Source organism: Aquarana catesbeiana, linkage group LG01 (genome assembly GCF_042186555.1).
Source record: "Aquarana catesbeiana isolate 2022-GZ linkage group LG01, ASM4218655v1, whole genome shotgun sequence".
NCBI classification, from domain to species: Eukaryota; Metazoa; Chordata; class Amphibia; order Anura; family Ranidae; genus Aquarana; species Aquarana catesbeiana.
The window spans coordinates 224,772,331-224,791,456 of NC_133324.1; the positions used below are offsets into that span (position 1 = coordinate 224,772,331).

The 19,126-nt window shown below is 44.0% G+C and overlaps 1 protein-coding gene and 1 pseudogene across 1 annotated transcript in view; both read right to left on the minus strand.

Annotated features, from left to right (window-relative positions):
* Positions 1 to 19,126, minus strand: part of CCDC60 (coiled-coil domain containing 60) — a 339,745-nt gene that overhangs the window by 110,640 nt on the left and 209,979 nt on the right. The window contains exon 5 of the mRNA XM_073625478.1: positions 7,871 to 8,071. Coding sequence (XP_073481579.1) covers positions 7,871 to 8,071 — 201 coding nt within the window. The remainder of the gene's footprint in view (positions 1 to 7,870; positions 8,072 to 19,126) is intronic.
* On the minus strand, positions 17,871 to 17,955 carry LOC141124398 (U2 spliceosomal RNA; annotated as a pseudogene).

Genomic DNA, 19,126 nt, shown 5'->3' on the forward strand with positions numbered 1-19,126 from the left:
GAAGCAGCATCACAGGACACAGGCAAAGCTCATTAGCAGAGTCAAACAGTCTGTATTGGCAGGAGATCAGGCAGGTATATGGCAGAAGGAATGATCACAGAATAGTCAGGCAGGCAGGTGTTCGGCAACAGGTCACAAGATATAAGCAAGGTCAGGCAGGCCGGGTCGGGTTGGAGACAGAAGAATGGTCAAACGTAGCCGGGTCAATAGCAGATAATAACAGCAGGCAGGATACAGGAACTCAGGTGCAGAGCTGCAGACGAACAGCACCTGATGGAAGGATCTGACAACCTTTTAAAGGGTCTTTGGTGCCAAACAGCGCTAGCGCGAACGGGCGTGCGCGGGAGCGCGCCGGTGCCCCCCAGTGGGGAATTCAGCTGCACTGCCCTGGAAAAGCCCCTCGTGCACCTGCGCACACGCATGTTAGCCCGACGGCCACCGACATGTCCCTGACATTGCCCCCTCCCAACGGGCAGCCTCCGGATGCCCAGATAAGTATTCTTTTCAGGATGAGCAGAGAAATAGGCATGGATCAAACGTTTAGCATGAATATTGCTGTCAGGTTCCCATGAATTATTCTCTGGGCCATACCCTTTCCATTTAATCAAAAACTGTACCTGCCCCAATCTCTTCCTGCAATCGAGGATGGCCTCCACTTCGTATTCCTCGTTTCCGTCCACCAAAACAGGTTCAGGGATCCTGGTGCCCCTATCAGGAAAGGGGTCAGCTACAGCAGGCTTCAATAGCGAGACATGTAATACAGGGTGGATTTTAAGTGAGTCAGGTAAACACAGTTCATAAGATACCTCATTAATCTTCCTTTTCACCGGGAAGGGCCCAATAAACTTAGGAGCGAACTTTTTGGAAGGACAAGTCAACTTAATGTTATTGGTAGACAGCCATACCTTATCACCAAGCTGCAGGTTCAGATCTCCTCTTCTTTTTTGACCGAAGATCCTTTTACTGTCTGCTTGTGCCTTGGATACCGCTTCCTGTAACATCTGATTATTGTGACTGAGGAACTGTACTGTGTCCTGGACCGCTGGAACTGAGGATTCTGGAAGAAAATCTGGTAAGAAAGATACATGAAAACCATAATTGGCAAAGAAAGGAGACTGACCGGTGGCAGAGTGGCTGGCATTATTATAAGCGAATTCCGCTAGGGGCAGCAGGGACACCCAATCATCTTGTACAAAAGATGTAAAACACCTAATGTATTGCTCCAGCGTCTGATTTGTCCTTTCTGTTTGCCCGTTAGTTTGGGGATGGTATGCTGAGGACAGGGCTAGTTCAATTTTCAAGATCTCACACAGGGCTTTCCAGAAGCGTGAAGTAAACTGCACCCCCCTATCAGACACTATATTTGCGGGGACTCCGTGCAGCCTAGCGATCTCTTTGATGAACACACGGGCCGTTTCTACGGCAGAAAGTGTCCCCTTTAAGGACGATCGACAACCACAAAGATCGCCGAACATCCTTCAGAACATGGTAGCTCAACTATAAAGTCCATTGCTATCATCCTCCATGGCCTATCTGGTATGGGCAATGGCCTCAACAGTCCCCAGGCTCGGGTCCTGGAAGTCTTATTTTGGATGCAAACAGAACAAGAATTGACGTACTTCCTGCAAAATTCTTTCAGGTTGGGCCACCAGAACGTGCGTTGCACGAGTTCAAGGGTCTTACGAACCCCAAAATGTCCTGCAAGTGGATGATCATGCAATAAAGTTAGCATCTTGATTCGGACGTTCTCCGGTACAAATATTTGACTTCCTCTCCACAATAACCCATCTCGAGATGTTAAGGAGAATCCCTGGAGACTTGAAGGTTCTGGCGATGCTTCTCTGATCAAGGACAGGAGATCCGTCTGAAGGAGCAAGAAGCTATTAGCCGGCAGAATGGTGTCGGGTACAGAAAGGTCTTTAGGATTGTCAAACATGCGCGATAGTGCGTCTGGTTTTATGTTTTTAGTTCCTGGCCGGTAAGTGATGTGGAAGCAGAAACGAGTAAAGAATAGGGCCCACCGTGCTTGTCGGGGTTTCAGTCTCTTAGCAGATCTTAAGTATTCGAGATTCTTGTGATCAGTATATATTAGAACCGGATGAACTGCGCCCTCTAACAGATACCTCCACTCTTCTAATGCTGTCTTGATGGCAAGTAGTTCCCGATCACCCACGTCGTAATTCCGCTCAGCCAGCGAGAGTTTCCTGGAGAAGAATCCCACGGGGTGCATCAGATCCTTGTTGCCCTGCCGTTGAGAGATGACTGCACCCACGGCCACTTCGGAAGCATCAACCTCCAGGATAAAGGGTAAAGAGGGATCAGGATGACTGAGGATCGGAGCTGAAGTGAAACGCCTTTTTAATTCTTCAAAGGTCTCCTGAGCCTCCGAGCTCCAGTGAAAATGACAGTTCTGCTTGGTTAGCTGCGTGATGGGTGAAATGATGGCAGAAAATCCCTTAATGAATTTCCGATAGAAATTTGCGAATCCAATGAAGCTCTGCACGCCCTTCTTGTCCAGAGGAGCTGGCCAATCTAACACAGCGGACACCTTCTGAGGGTCCATTTTGATGCCGGTTGGGGAGATCACTAGTCCCAAAAACTGAATGTCCCTTTGTTCGAATTCACACTTCTCCGCTTTAGCGTACAGTCCATGCAAACAAAGACGGCCCAAGACTCTGCGAACATGTTCCCGATGCTGATTAAGAGAACTGGAGAAAATTAAAATGTTGTCCAAGGAGACAATTACAAAGATGTCCAGGAAGTCTCTGAATACATCGTTGACCAGATGCTGGAATGTGGCAGGGGCATTGCAAAGGCCGAAAGGCATAACTAGATATTCATAGTGCCCGAAACGGGTCCGGAAAGCCGTCTTCCATTCATCCCCGGCCCAAATGCGGACCAGGTTGTAGGCCCCTCTTAGATCCAACTTGGTGAAGATGATGGCAGACCTCAATTTCTGAAATAATTCAGGTATCAGGGGCAACGGGTAGCGGTTTTTAACTGTGACTTTGTTTAACTCCCGATAGTCCACACATGGACGAAGAGTCTGATCTTTTTTAGAGACAAAAAATATTCCGGCCCCAGCTGGGGAGGTAAAAGGTCGAATAAAGCCCTTTTCAAGGTTTTCATTAATGTATAGCTTAAGTGCCTCTTGTTCTTTTTCAGATAGCGGAAAGATACGCCCGAAAGGAATCTCGGCCCCAGGAAGCAGCTCAATTGGGCAATCATAAGGACGATGGGGTGGCAGGGAGTCCGCTCCCTTCTTGCTGAATACATCTGCAAATTCCCGGTACACCTCTGGTATGGTTTGAAGCAGATCTTGGTCCACATCCATGCAAAGTAAGGTGGCAGCAGGTTTGGAAGGTTCAGGTAAACAATGTCTTTGACAATAGGGTGATAGGAACTTGACTTCACCAGTGGCCCAATTAACGTGGGGGTTATGGGCCTGAAGCCAGGGCATGCCCAAAATGATCGGAAATAGTGGAGAGGAGATGACGTCCAGAGTTAGGATCTCTTTATGCTGAGATAAACAGGTGGCAGACAGAGGAAGGGTTTCTTGAGAGACTTGTCCCGATCTTATATGGGACCCATCAGCCAGAAAAACTGAGAGTTTGTGAGTCTTGTCTTTCAGGGGAAGGCCTTGTTGGGTAGCAAATGCAGAGTCAATAAAGCAGCTACATGCCCCAGAATCAATAATGGCGTTGACTTGGATTGGTCTTCCCTGGAGCTGTAACAAGAGAAGGAGAGCAAGTTGAGTTGCATTGGCGGTTAAAGCGGATAAACTGGCCGGGGTAGGAGAAACACACTTATGGGTTTTGACCGGACAGTTGTTCATGTAGTGACCTGCCCCACCACAGTAGAGGCAGAGGTTTAGCTGGCGTCTACTGTTCTGCTGAAGGCAGAGTAGAACGCATTAGTCCCAGCTGCATTGGTTCAGGAACATCGGGTGTTGGGGTAGGCGGAAGGTAGGTATCGGGAGGCAGGAGCCGGAACTCTTGCAGTCATCCACATAGGGCGCGTTTGCTGGGAGGAACGTTCAGACCGGCGTTCACGAAGACGTCGGTCGATCTGGATTGTTAAGGCAATAAGTTCTTCAAGGGTATCGGGCATTCCTACCCGGGCAAGCTCATCTTTTAGACTTTCAGATAACCCCATGCGGAATTGATGGCGTAAAGCTGCATTGTTCCATTGTGTGTCCGCGCTCCAGCGTCGGAAGTCCGTGACATAGTACTCGGCCGGCCTGCGGCCTTGCTGGAGCGCGAACAAAGCTGACTCAGCTGTGGCAGTCCGCTGAGAATCCTCGTATAACTGAGCCATGGCTTCGAAGAAAATGGGCAAGGACTGGATCTGTGCAGAGTTAGTTTCAAGCAGGCGGTGGGCCCAGGTCTGAGGTTCCCCTTGTAGGAGGGATATAACAAATCCCACTTTGGTAGCCTCTAAAGAAAAAGCCTGTGGCTGTAGGGCGAAATAAAGTTTACAGGCGCTGCGGAAGGCTTTCACCAGAAAACCTTTCAGGGATAGGGACCCTTGGTTCGGGTGGAAGCATAACCACAGAAGGAGGTGCAGCAGCCTGTACTGGAGCAGCTGCTGAGGCAGGAGACACACCTCCCGGGCCACTGAGGTTCAGGACTTGACCTTCCAGTCTGGTGTAGCTGTCTTGCAAAGTCTTTACGGCCTGGGTGAGTGCCGCTAGATGCGTACAGATCTCCTTAATGGGAGAGGTCTCTCCTGCGGGCTCAGTCATGGTTGTTCGTACTGTTAGGTACCTGGTAGTTGAGCCCGACTGGTGGAAGGAGACCTCTCTTAAGTGCTGGTTCAGGAGCCACTGGAGTGGGAACAGTGGTCTCTTGAGCACAGTGGGTAGGAGTGCCTGATGTGGGTTCTTGCTGTGGTCAACACAGGACCTGGAGTAGACGTCCCTCCGGGATGGCTGGGCTGCGGATGCTGACAGGCAGAAGCGGATCCGTAGGCAGACAGGTGGATGATATGGCAGCAGCAGAACCAGGAGCTGGAAGAGCAGGCTGGAAGCAGCGTCACAGGACACAGGCAAAGCAGAGTCAAACAGTCCGTATTGGCAGGAGATCAGGCAGGTATATGGCAGAAGGAATGATAACAGAATAGCCAGGCAGGCAGGTGTTTGGCAACAGGTCACAAGATATAAGCAAGGTCAGGCAGGCCGGGTCGGGTTGGAGACAGAAGAATGGTCAAACGTAGCCGGGTCAATAGCAGATAATAACAACAGGCAGGATACAGGAACTCAGGTGCAGAGCTGCAGACGAACAGCACCTGATGGAAGGATCTGACAACCTTTTAAAGGGTCTTTGGCGCCAAACAGCGCTAGCGCGAACGGGCGCGCGCGGGAGTGCGCCAGCGCCCCCCAGTGGGGAATTCAGCTGCACTGCCCTGGAAAAGCCCCTCGTGCACCTGCGCACACGCATGTTAGCCCGACGGCCACCGACATGTCCCTGACACTCACCTTGCCTTGTTAGCTTTCCAAGATTTCATCAAAGGTCGTCAAGTGAAGATTCTTATGGACAACTGGACAGCAGTGTCTTATGTCCAGAGACAAGAGGGCACCAGAAGTTTGGTTCTTCTTCAGGTGGCGAGCAAAATTTTCCACTGGGCAGAGATGTATCTGGAGTCCTTACCAGCTGCCTAAATTCTGGGGAAAGAGAACCAGCTGGCAGATCCTTTGAGCCAAATATTTCCAGATTACAACGAGTGTTCGATCAACAGCAAGTATTTGAGACCGATATTTGTAGCATGAGGGAATCCGGTGATTGATCTCATGGCCACCCCAGAGAATGCTCAGGTGCCCCTGTTTGTGGCAAGGTACAACTTTCGGGAAGCACTGGTGCAAGATGCATTCACAATTCCCTGGAATTTCCCATTATTATATGTGTTTCCACCATTTCCACTGGCATTAAAGGTCCTTCAGAGATTATACTCTGATGCAGTTCCAATGATCATAGTTCTTCGATATTGGTCAAGGAGGCTGTGGTTCCCTCTACTAGTTCAGATGTCATGATGTTGTCCTATCCTACTGCCAACCAGACGCGATCTGCTGATTCAGGGGGGAATCGTTACACCAGAATCCGGCGAGACTTCGCTTGACAGCCTGGTTACTGAATCATCCCAGTTGAGGGCTCGTGGTTTCAATCCTAAGGTAGTAAAGAACTTGTTAAAATCCAAGAAAAATACCACAAACACGACTTATAGTCGTATATGGAAGAGATTTGTGTAATTTGCCCACAACAGGATTTCTCACCTTTTTTCCTGGGCTGCCTGACGTACTAAGTTTTCTCCAATCAGCCCTGGACAAGGGCTTAGCGTACAACTCCTTAAAAGTTCAAATAACACTGTCAACTCTCACAGGGACAAGGTGGGCTGAAGATGCCATGGTCAAGAGCTTTATGAGGGCAGCATTGCGCATTCGGCCTCTAAGGAAGAGTATCTTTCCATCTTAGGACTTGGCCTTGGTGCTCAGGGTATTAATGCAAGATCCATATTTGCCATCTGAAAGCTGTTCAATATGGTATCTGACCTTGAAGGTGATTTTCTTATTTGCCATCATGTCTGCAAGGAGGGTTTCAGAATTAGCAGCCCTATCCTGCAAGGAACCCTACTGTCTAATTCTTCCAGATAAAGTGGTGTTAAGAACTGCTCCCCGCTTCGTTCCAAAGTTGCATCAAGCTTTCATGACAACTGGGAAGTTGTTCTTCCAGTTTTCCTAGTTGAACCCACTTCTTCAAGTTAGGAAGATTTCAGTTCTTTGGATATGATGACAATAATTTCAGCTTACATCATCAAAACAGCATGTTTAAAAAAAACGGACAGCCTCTTTGTTCTCCCAGCAGGCCCAAAGAAAGGGAATAAGGCTTCTTCTAGGCCAATTTCTGTTTGGATTCTTAAAGTTATAAAGGTGGCTTATACTAAACAAGGCTTAACTTCACCGGAAGTGCAGGCTCATTCCACCAGAGGGGTTGCAGGATCATGGGCAGCTCCTGTGAAGGTTTCGGCATTTGATATTTGCAAGGCAGCCTGCTGGAGTACTGAGTCCACCTTTGTAAGTCACTACAAACTGGATGTAGCCCTTAGGTAGCTTATCTCTTTTTGGTTCCACTGTTGTATCTGTGGCCTTAAACAGTAATTAAGATTCTTTTGGCAAGCAAAGGGGTGTTAAGTTGTCTCTTGTTTTTTTCTTTTCCCACCTTGGATTGGTTAGTAAGTCCCACTGTTGCTAACATAAGGTAAACCAGGAATACGGAAAATTGTTACCTAATACTTACCATAATTTTCCTTTCCTGGCTTATCCTCGTGTCAGCAAACTTTTTCCCTCCCTTTGTCTTGTCAGAGTCTAGTTATGGAACACTTGAGGGTAGGGGTCTCTGTTTTTTATTCTGAAGTAGAAGGTGGCCCTCGGGGGTCAAGGGGGCTGAGTTGACCCACTGTTGCAGACATGAGAATAAGTTAGTAAAGGAAAATTATGGTAAGTATCAGGTAACAATTTTCCAATGTAGACCAAGAGCACATACATGAGAAGTTCCAAAGTGGCACAAAATATTACTCTGTATAATAAATTTATTTAAAAAGTATGCTTTTTCATTCTCTTCTGCATAAGGAACACACTAATAAAGAAAAAGAAAATGAATGATGAATTTAAGGATTCAATCATTTTAAATGTCATTTTAGTAAAGAATGAAAAAAAAATGGCTGGTCAAATTGCATTGAGTATCTCTAATAAATCCTAATCTCCCATATGACTTTCATGATCCATGAAATTGAGAGAATGGGTAAACTCATCAGTACTTATTCAAAGCTGGAATATATGTTTTCATAGATCTTAGAAAAATTCTTAGAGAAAAATAACCTTGTTTTATGAGTTGATGTACTGATATCTTGTTCATCTGCAGAACTGTCCTCATCAGAGTCTCTGAATGGCCTTGGCTCAGTCTTGTTCCTCTCATGCAGCTGTCGCTGATTGTCTTGTACTTCTATTTTTCTGGCCTCCTCTTCTTGATGTAGCATGTGAAAGTATCGTCGACCTTGCTTTACACCGGTAATCAGTCCTCTGCCAAGCAAAACACAATGCGCAATCAAGTTTACTTTTTTGAGAAGGGTAATAAAGGTAATCAACATAATATACTTTAGACCCCCTTTACTTTTTCAAGTTTGTTATGTTGCAGTCTGATACTACAGTTGTTTAAATTCCTTTTTTTCCCTCATTAATCTACACTCAGTACCCCATAATGACAAAGTGAAAACAGAATTTTAGAAATGTCTGTGAATTTACTAAAAAGAAAAAACAAAGAATATAACATGTACTTAAGTACTCAGACCCTTTGCTCGGTACTTTGCCAAAGCACCTTTGGCAGCAATTACAGCCTCCAGTCTTTTTGGGTATGACAAGATTTGCACACCTGGATTGAGGGATTTTCTGCCATTCTTCTTTGCAAATCCTCTCTTGCTCAGTCAGGTTGCATGGGGACTATCGGTGGACAGTCATTTTCAGGTCTCTGCAGAGATGTTCAATAGGGTTCAAGTCAGGGCTCTGAATGAGCCACTCTAGGACACTCATAGAGTTGTCCCTAAGCCACTTCTGTGTTGTCTTGGCTGTGTGCTTAGGGTCGTTGTCATGTTGGAAAGTAAACCTTCAGCCCAGTCTAAGGTCTTGAGCACTGTGGGGTTGATCTAATTGAGGATATCTCTGTGGTGACAGGTTTCCTCTAGACATAACCTTTAGAATTGAGGCCAAACAGTTCAGTCTTGGTGTCATTAAACCAAAGACTCTTGTTCCTCAGTCTAAAAGTCCTCCAGGTGCTTTTTGCAAACTCCTAGCGGGCTTTCATGTGTTTTGCACTGAGGAGAGCCTTCCATCTAGCCACTCTGCAAAAAAGCCCAGATCAGTGGAAGGCTGCAGTGATGGTTGTCCTTCTGGAACTTTATCCCATCTCCATGCAGGCTCTCTGGAGCTTAGCGGCAGTGACAATTTGGATCTTGGTCACCTCTCCTATTAAGGCCCTTCTCCCAGATTGCTCAGTTTGGCTAGGGCGACCAGCTCTTGGAAGAGTCCTGGTTGTGCCTAACATCTTCCATTTGAGGATTATGAAGGCCACTGGCTCTTGGGAATGTTCAATGTAGTAGAATTTTTTTGTAGCCTTCCCCAGATCTGTTCCTTGCAATAATCCTATCTCTAAGCTCTGCAGGCAGTTCTATTGACCTTATGGCTTTTGCTCTGATACAGTATGCATTATCAGTTGCAGGGTGGATTTGATTTAAATCAAGTCAATTTAAATCACAATTGAAATCACTAGTAAAAAACTTGATTTAAATCAACTTGATTTAAATCATAATTTTTAAAGTGCAACTGTCATCTCTGTCCTGCAGCGGCTCCTCCTCTGACCCACTGTTGACTCAACGACAGTCCCATTCACTTTAATGGGACGGCTGATGATGTGGCAGTGACGCAACAAGGGGAGGGACGTGGCGGCAGCAGGTGAGTGGATGCCGATAACAGGCACTGCCATGATCGATCTGAAATGAGAGGTGCTTTTTAAATGTAAGGACTTATTCTTGCTGATAGTTAGAATCTTTAATATTTGCAAACAAAATGAAGGTTTCCTATTTAGAAAGGTGTCAGGTTAGTAAAACAGCAATATCAGAACCGATTCAGTCATACAGATTGTAGTCTACATAGCTTTGCAAAAAATGGGATAAAGGGAATATTCCTGAACTTTGTTTTATCTCATGGTTACTGTGAAATTGTGTGACTGCATCAATGCAGTGCATGTTATCTCCGCTTGCAGAGCTTAGATTCATTGAATGAGTTTACCAAAAATGTAAATATTGCACAATATACAGCCTTATGCTGCATAACTAAGCTCTATTTCATGCTGAATATACTAAATCATTAATGTATCTTAAATAGAAAAACATTTTTAGATAGATTTTTACTCCAAAAGCATTTTATTAAAATAAATTTGATAAAAATCCCCAAAAAATCAATTTACATAAAAAAAAATCAGATTTTAACAAAAAGAAAAAAAATCTGATTGAAATCTGATTATTTTTTATTTATTTTTTTTTAAATCATTGATTTATATTGATCTTGGTCAGTTGTGAGGCCTTTGGTGGAGAGATGTGTGCTTTTCCAAATCACGTCCAATCAATTTACATAATTTACCACAGGTTAACTCCAATCAAGGTGTAGAAACATCTCAGCAACGATCAAGAGAAATGGGAGACATCTGAGCTAAATTTCAAATGTTGTTGCAAAGGGTCTGAATACTTATGCCAATGTGATATTACAATCTAATTACAATCTAATAGAGAGGGGTTGGTGTAATAAAAGGTAGTAACTGTGAGGGATGAAATGATGAGGAAAGTAGAAGATTTAGTTGTTACCTGAAGGCAGGATAGGCCTCCCAGAAGAGATTAGTTTTCAGCGATGGCCTTAAAGTGGGCAGAGTAGGAGATAACCGGGCAGTTTGGGGTAGTGACTTCCAGAGGATGGGAGAGGCTCTGGAGAAGTCCTGGAGATGAGCATGGGAAGAGGAGACAAGGGAGCTAGAGAGCAGGAGGTCTTGGGAGGAGTGGAGAAGATGGTTTGGGTGATATTTGGAGACTAGATTGGTGATGTAGCTCGGGGAAGAGTTGTAAATGGCTCTGTGTTATTGTTAGTGATTTTGAATTTTATTTGTTGGGCACTGGGAAGCCAGTAAAGGGAATCGCAGAGAGGGGTGGCAGACACTGCATCATTCAGTTCTTCCAACTGACATCTCCTCCCACAACAGGCTGACCATGGGTATTTATAGGAGGCCTGCCCCCTGCCAATCCTAGTTGGAGATTGGTCAGGGTTCCCAGATACACCCCATGTCATTCCAGCATTCTGCCCTGCCTCTTTTCCAGAACCTTCTCTGTGAAAACAGAGGATGCGCCCAAGAGCTAAGGCACATGTCAGACACCTGCTGCTACACTAAACCACTCCCCTGCCCCCAGACCAAAAACAAACATGCCCAGCTCACAGCTAGGCCTGCCTAAATTTACCTGCACTGGCAGAAAAGACACAAACACTACTCTACCACCTACCTAGCTAAGGTAGAGGGTGCTACATATGCAAACTGAATCATTAGAGAAGAGGTTTTTATTGTCCAACTTTGGAGCTGTAAGAATATGACATACTAAGGGCCTATGTCGATAGAATGTTTTTACATTTAGAACTATTTCTCTCCCCATACAAGTCAATGGGAATGCAAAAGCAGCTGGAAGTAGATTGAGGCAGTTTAGAAGGATGTCAAAGGCAGATAAGACGGAGGTTTACTGCAGGTCACAATGCTAAAGTGTCAGTAGAGTGACATGATACGGGGTGGTGGGAGAGAAGGAGAGACAGACATGGCAGCCACCAGGGGTAACAGTAAACAGGAATATGAGCAAGCTATATTTGCTCACCAACACAAGGCCAAAGCCCATCAACACAGACCCTAAGGAGAAGAACTGCCAACACAAATGCATCCACATGGTATGGGGAAACTATGGGGAAACATTGGGGGGGATTTACTAAAGCTGGTGCACAGAGAATCTGGTGTAGCTGTGCATAGTAACCAATTAGCCTCCAGGTTTTATTATCAACGCTTAATTGAACAAGCTGAATTTAGAAGGTGATTGGTTACTATGCACAACTGAACCAGATTCTGTGTGCACCATTTTTAGTAAATCTCCCCAACTGTGTTTGTCAAACATTTTAGTGTTCTATATGGGTTTATGCCAGGGGTGTCCAAACTACGGCCCTCCAGCTGTTGCAGAACTACACTTCCCATGAAGCATTGTAAAACTCTGAAATTCACAGACATTACTAGGCATGATGGGAATTGTAGTTCCTGAACAACTGGAGGGCCATAGTTTGGACACCTCTGGTTTATGCTATTTGGCATTTATATTAAAACTGTACTTAGTGGAACTCTTCTTTAATCTCTGCAGTTACATGTAGCATCCTCTCTTCCCATATATAATCACCAGAGACCTTCAAAATGTGGCATTTTTTTTACAAAATGTGGCAATATGGCACTTATTTTGGCCAAATGTGGCATTTATTTTGGCCAAATGTGGCATTTATTTTTCAACTTTCCACCCCCCTTCCCATCGTAAAAGGGATATTAAATCATGCAACTTGAATCATATTAACTACTTTATTACTATTTACAGGTATTTACAACAATTTTAGTTTTAATTATAGTATAATTTTACGTAAGCGACTATGCTCTCCATAGAAAAATTGAGGCGACGGTCGCTGAGGATGTACTTTAAAATTGAAAAAGTCCTCTCTACGTCGGCTGATGTTCCAGGCGCGTATTTCATTGCCAGCACGTCTGCAGCGTCCCAATCTTCTTTCAGCAGGGATTCCTTTCCTTCGAGGTTCGCAGCCACGCTCCTGACTTCCTCCCAGCCACAATTCCTGGTCAGGACGGCCTGTACTTTGGCCTTAATCCTCTTTCCAATGGCTCCTGGGTAATCTGTGTTGGCAATTTCCTCCATCTCCGCCACAGAGGTCGTCAGGAGAATCTTCTGAGACTGAAGCTGCTCGATGACTTCTGGAATTGACTTGAAATTGGCCTCCAAAAAGAGAAGCTGCGGCAAGAGGGCCGGGTCGTCTATGAGGTCTTTTGCCTTTTTCACCGCACCAGAATCGTCTTCCAGCTCCTTCACCATGGTTTTGAAACCTTCAAAATGCTTCACATACCACGATACTGCAGACAATCAAGTGCCCCACCTAGCGACAACAGGCTCGGGAGGTAGTGGCACGCCAGGCAAATGTTTCTTGAATACCTCGACCCTCTTTGGTGCCTTCAGGGAAATTTTTTTCCCCACCGAGCTGAGTTTATTAACTTTGGGGTGCTCTTCCCGTATGGCCTCTGCAACATGATGTAGTCCATGCGCCAGACACGTCTCATGGATAATTTTTGGGTAGATAGCCTTAAGGGTCCTCCCCGCGTTCAGCATGTATGCTACACTATCCGTGACAAGTAGTAGCAAGCATCCTGCCGTGTTGGGGGCTCCTTGCCACAGCAGTCCTGAAACAAATAAATAATTGAAATATTAGCATGCTGTATATAAGCACTAAAAATTTCACAGTGACAGACAAAAGCTAAAATTATAGCCTGAAGGGTGCTGGTTTAGTAGTAGTAGTAGTAGTAGTGTAGGAAAAAAAGGCACTTACTCAGGGCTTCCTGGACAGTTTGGACGATGGTTGAAGCATTGTTTTTTTCCAACTGAGCCACGTGGATAAGATAACCTTTTTGGGCATTATCAAGATCCAATTTTCCCACAACGACGTTAGCGATGTATCGTCCGAGTGAGTCCGTTGCTTTCTCTACGCTGAGCCAGATCCTTGAGTCACCAATGTCCTTGCGAATTTCTTCCAAGTTCTAAGAAAGAAAAATATATATACGTATACAGTCGGCGCCATTTAAAACATGAACATTTGTTTTTTTTTATACCTACATGTAAACATGTTTGTAAATTTTTACTCGTTGATCTTAATTTTTGCAGAAGGTATTGTTGCTCAACCAAAGGTACCTATGTGTGATTTGAACATAAACTATCATTGAACCTTGCTTACCTTTTCACACAATTGAGGTACCATTCGTCTTAGAGTGCTCACGCTTGGCAATTTGACGCTACAGTACTTGTCAAAAATGTCGCGCAGGGGACCCTTCTCCAGTGTGTAACGGAATGCCTTCTTTAAGGAAAGCCATGGTGACATCTCTGGAAAATTCCTGGACCTCGGGCCGAATTTCCCATAACAACACATCTCTAAGGAGCTGCTGCTGCTTTCGATCAGTACTTGGAGCTTTGTCCCTTGCCAGGTGCTGCTCGCTTTTCTTGTGCACGTTGAATTGCCACTTCTTCTTAAATTCATACTGTAAATTAAATACAAGAAAAAGTTTTGTATTCAGTACCGGTAAAAATTCTCCAGTAAAAGTACGTTTCCTACACAGGCTAGAATAGATCAGTTTCGGAACGGGCACTAAGGTGAGGACAGAAAACAGTTTTCAACTATAGAAAATTGACACTTGAGGAGCATTTCAAGGCTACTTGGGCTACAAGGCTGTTGGGTACCATAAAACGAACGTTAGTGGCCATAACTTCAAAATATACAGTGCTTGTGGAAGTAATAGAAAAAGATGACATTCTCTCGAAAAATTGAAAAAGTGAGAGAAATGAGAATGATATAGGTATAAGAAGAGTTCTCAAAGAAAACTGAATAAAAACTTACCGATTTCGTGCACAACTTGCAGAATATCTTCCCACCTTCTACGGCAAAATTGCTGTCACCATTAATCCACTTCTTGAAGAGGGTTACGTTTGAACTAGCAACTTTAGGCATATTGAATTAGGAAAACAAGAAAATGTAAAACACGAGCGATGACTTCAGTAATACACCTCAGCTTGGTATGAAGGACGTGGTAAAGGGAGCTGATATACTGTATATATGCGTTTTCCTATGGTCCTCCCCCCTGCTAATGGATTTTTACATACAGTGTACACAAAGATATACACTGTGGGGCAATCCCCCCTCCCCCTTAGCAGCCAATCCACATATACATCCCATAATAAGTTTATCTTAAGGCAGACAGAACAATGTGAGGTCATTAACATTTAACAATGAGACAGGCACAATCCACATTCCCTCCCAATACACAAACAATAGGGAAGTCTGCCAATGACAGTCTGTGTGTCTTTCTCACAGACAAGCACATGGAATGCACTGTGTAAGGTGGTATTAAATCTTCATATTTCTATATGAAGACATTGTTGACAAATATTACTGTCCCACTTGAAGAATATTAGAATATTTTTATTTTTTCTTGGCCCAAATAAGGCACAATATGGCACAAAATGTGGCATTTTCCCGAAAATCGTTGAAATATGGCATTTCACCGAAAAATGGGCAAAGTGTGGCATTTTAGTATGGTGCCTTGGCAATGTGGCATTTGAAGGTCTCTGATAATCACACATAACTTTACCCTAACCTAAGCTTTTATCATTGCCCTTTTAATTAATGAATTCTCAATCAAGTAGAGGTCAACTGATTTAAATAACAGAGAGAAAAGACTTAAAATGTAATCTTTTACAGATATAATTAAAATTGTAACGGGGAGGGGGGGCTGCACAAAGTTTATCCATTTTAACCCTCATCAGTTGCCATAAAATCCAAAATGACAGATCCACAAACATTGACCTATATACTATTCATACATAATATATAATTGTGCGAAATTATAAAATAAAGAATAAGGCACTATACATGTTCATATAAAAAAACTGCCACAAAGAAAGACACTGCATCAAACTCAAATGTGCACATTAATGAGAAAATCAAAGAAAAAAGGAGATTAAGGTCTGGTGTGACCCCTCTGACACCTCCATCTCTAGTAGTGCACAAAAAAAACCAAGAGAAATAGCCCTGGACTTTTGATGAGGTGAGAGAGGTTTAGCCAATGTTCACAGCGAACAATGAGACAAAATCAATTTATTCTTTTGAAAATGTTATGTAACGGAGCGGCAACAACAATGATTGTGAGTTACCCGGCATAATAGCCAATGTACACAACACAGATGAACGTAAATATATAAAGATTTATTACAAATGTTATACATCAATGAGCAACAATAAAACTTGAAAGTTGCTGGGTCAGTAAATACACATACATAATAAGAAAATAAAATGTACATACATATGGACAGGGAAGTATGTAAACATAATGCAGACATCAATAATACCCAGCATGTGCCGGCATAAAACAAGCATCAATAAAGCATTTTGTGAGATCCTGCTTGCTTCTTCAGGGGCGGATGCATGAATGTTGTATATGCAATGTAAATGATAGGATCAATAGATGTATGTTGTTGATAAATGGGGGCAGGCGAGATGATTGGCAAGAGAGGTCTGAAGCAAAGACCTCATACTTACCGAAGGGCTGAAATAAATCGCCAAATGCTGGATATCAAGATGGCGGCCATGTAATGCATCCAGCTCGGGAGCTGAGGAGGTGGAGCAAACAAAAGCCACAACAGGGGAACATCCGGAGGATCAGCATGGTCTGGATAGGGGTAGTTCTCACTGCGGTCTCCACTTAGCCCCTAAAAATCATGTCTAGAAAATATCTGCAAGGATGCACATATAACAGAGGGCATTATAATTGCAAAATGAGCTTAATGTATAAGGTTCTAATAGGTCAAATTTAATTTATATATAAAGATGTAAATAAATGAATTAAGCTTATTAGAGTATGTTGGTATGAAGGACTATCTGAGATATGGAATATGGTAAATACATGAATGCAGATCAACATGGTTATAAAGCTGGTATGAGCAAGGAGACTACAGGGCAATATAGAAATGATATAAGTATTACATGTGTATAAAGACAATGTAACAAACCCAATAGGTATCAAGAAAATAAAAAAGTTGTACCTCAATGGAGTGAAAAATATCCAAAGGTTGTAGGTTTGTTCTTAGAGATGTGACCGCTCTATCCAACCGTCAAGTTGTGAATCAGAGTCCCAGCCATGCTGATCGTCCAGATATACCCACAAGGGCTCGAAGGCTACGCCCCCAGCGTCATGCATGGGCGTCCGTGAGCCGTCCACCATCAGAGGGGGTGCGTAGACGCAGCAACCACCCAGTCTTCCAGGATGACCCACACAGCCCACACATCAGTGACGTCAGGGAGATGTCCGTGTATTGGTGTGGAAAACATGGAGCTGATGTGCAGGTTTTTTTTTTTTTTTTTTTTTGAAAGCCTATGGCGTGCAAAACACACCCCAAAAACTTCACCCGGTGCATAAAAAATGTGCACACACATAAAGAGTGCTCACAAAAAAGTGCCACGGGTACACAGACGTGCCAATTCCCTGATCCCCCGGGGCGTTAGGCTCCTGCGGGGACAAAGGTACTTACAATGGTCCATCTGGCCGAAACCAGACAGACCCCGTTCTCTGGAGGGCCTGCCAAGACAGGACCCACCCAAGTACTAGGTGGGGCTCCCCCGAAGGGAGACCCCATGAGAGAGGGCGAACTAAGCCAAAAGGCCATGTCCACCCCTTCCCAAGACTTTCAGGGCTGGCCCGAGGACCCGCATCCTTACTTGTCACACAGTGAGACAAACGTGACATAAACAAGACGTGACTACATAGGTTTAAAATAAATAAAAAGTGGGGGAAAGGGATAGTGGAGGAGAGTGAGAAGTGGCCATTGTGTAACACAATGACCAGGCCCTCCGGCCAGGAATAAAAAATTCCTCTGGTCCTAGCCAAAAGGCCCGGCCCAAGAGGCAGGTGCTTAAAAAGCGTGTTATGGTGCAGTGACCTTGGTGCCCAAAATCAAAGTGTCTGCCACACACAGTGATTCTATGGCACCCCTGGTCTGCCACTCCAGGGGCACTACTCCATAGGCTTTCAAGTTCAACCCCGGCCCACAGCCCAGACCACAGCAGCCCCCACCACAGGCAGAAAGGCATGGAGATCCAGGAGCTTGGTGAGAGCCCTTTACCATCAGGCTCCACCGTCGCTCCCATCACTCCTACCTAATTACATTCAGGAAATACTAGCCACTCCCCCCCCCCTCAAAGGGGTAGTAAGCGTTCTCTCCCGAATAACTGTCCGTAGCTAGAGCTACCACAATCCAGGCCAGAAGGCCAGGGACCCGACCCTCCGGCCAGACCCATGTGCAGCACCCATCCTCACCAGGAGGTCCTTTCTAGACTGGTTGGGTAGGCCCACTGAAGCCCCCATGGGCAACAGGTGATGACTTTCCCTCAACCGTCTGTCCAGGTCCAATTACACCATCGGATTTGCATGCGCCCTTCCCACTATTGGTCGGGCCAACATCGCCTCCTCTGGAAACTGATAAGAACAGATATTACACTTGATCTTAGCCAAAAGGCCGAGAAGCAAAAATTCCACTTCTAATAATAACAGTGAAATTTCATTAATAAATTAAATTCGACTAAACTAATCCCACATAAGTGTGCTAATGAAAAACGCACAATAATACCCCTTGCTGTGTATGTGCTATGACACAGCTATAAGCTCCTTATAATAAATATGTTGGGTGAAATCTAATTTAAGTAAAATAAATGAAATCAAATTATATATGTCATACTTCCATGAGATTACTCCAAAATTAAAAATACAAATGTGCAAAGATTGTGTATACAAAAAATCCTCCTTTGCCTACAAATCCTTCATGTGAAGTGTAGATAATCATCAAGTGTTATATCATTAAACCAAAACAGTGTCAATTAACTCGTGACAATGTTGAAACAAACATTCAAAGTGATGGTGAAAAAAGAATAAAATGTTACTTTTAACTCCTTGCGCTTTTTCTTCACTATTAATCACTGCTTCTCTCAGATTCCGGACATATGGGGAGAAAAATTAACAATCCATTGCGCAGAGATTAATGATTCATTGGATACTATACTTAAGATAGTAAGTATAAGTAACTGCTATTACTGCTGCTGTTTTTATGCTATTAAAAATGACTACACTATGAGACTTTCATCTGTGTCTCCTGTGAAGTCATTTTTTACATTCTAGCTCCTTCCAGAGTGGCCATTGGAATAAATTCATGCCATTAGTGGAACCAATTTGGGGTACCCAAAGTATTTCTTGACCATCCTGTAAAAAGGGGTCAAACAGCTCTGGTGAGTGGCCATCTTCATATTGAGCACTCATGGTGGAAGATCTAGAAGTTTTATCTCAGAGCATTCCGTTTTGGTGTTGGGATTTATTTACTTATGGACTTTACGCTTGCTTACTTTCTCATTAATGTGCACATTTGAGTTTGATGCAGTATTTTTCTTTGTGACATTTTTTTTTATATGAACATGCATAGTGCCTTATTCTTTATTTTATAACTTTGCACAGTTCCAGTGTTTCATTCACTTTAAAGGGGGAAGCTGTTTGTTTATATGTTCTCATCCCCACAAGGCGCCATTTTTTTGGTTCACATTTTTTACATAATATATAATACCTCCTAAGTGAAATAAATGACGACAACTTAGCTAAACATTTCTATTGCATTGACAGGGTATTAATACACAGACTGTTTAAACCTTAAGCTC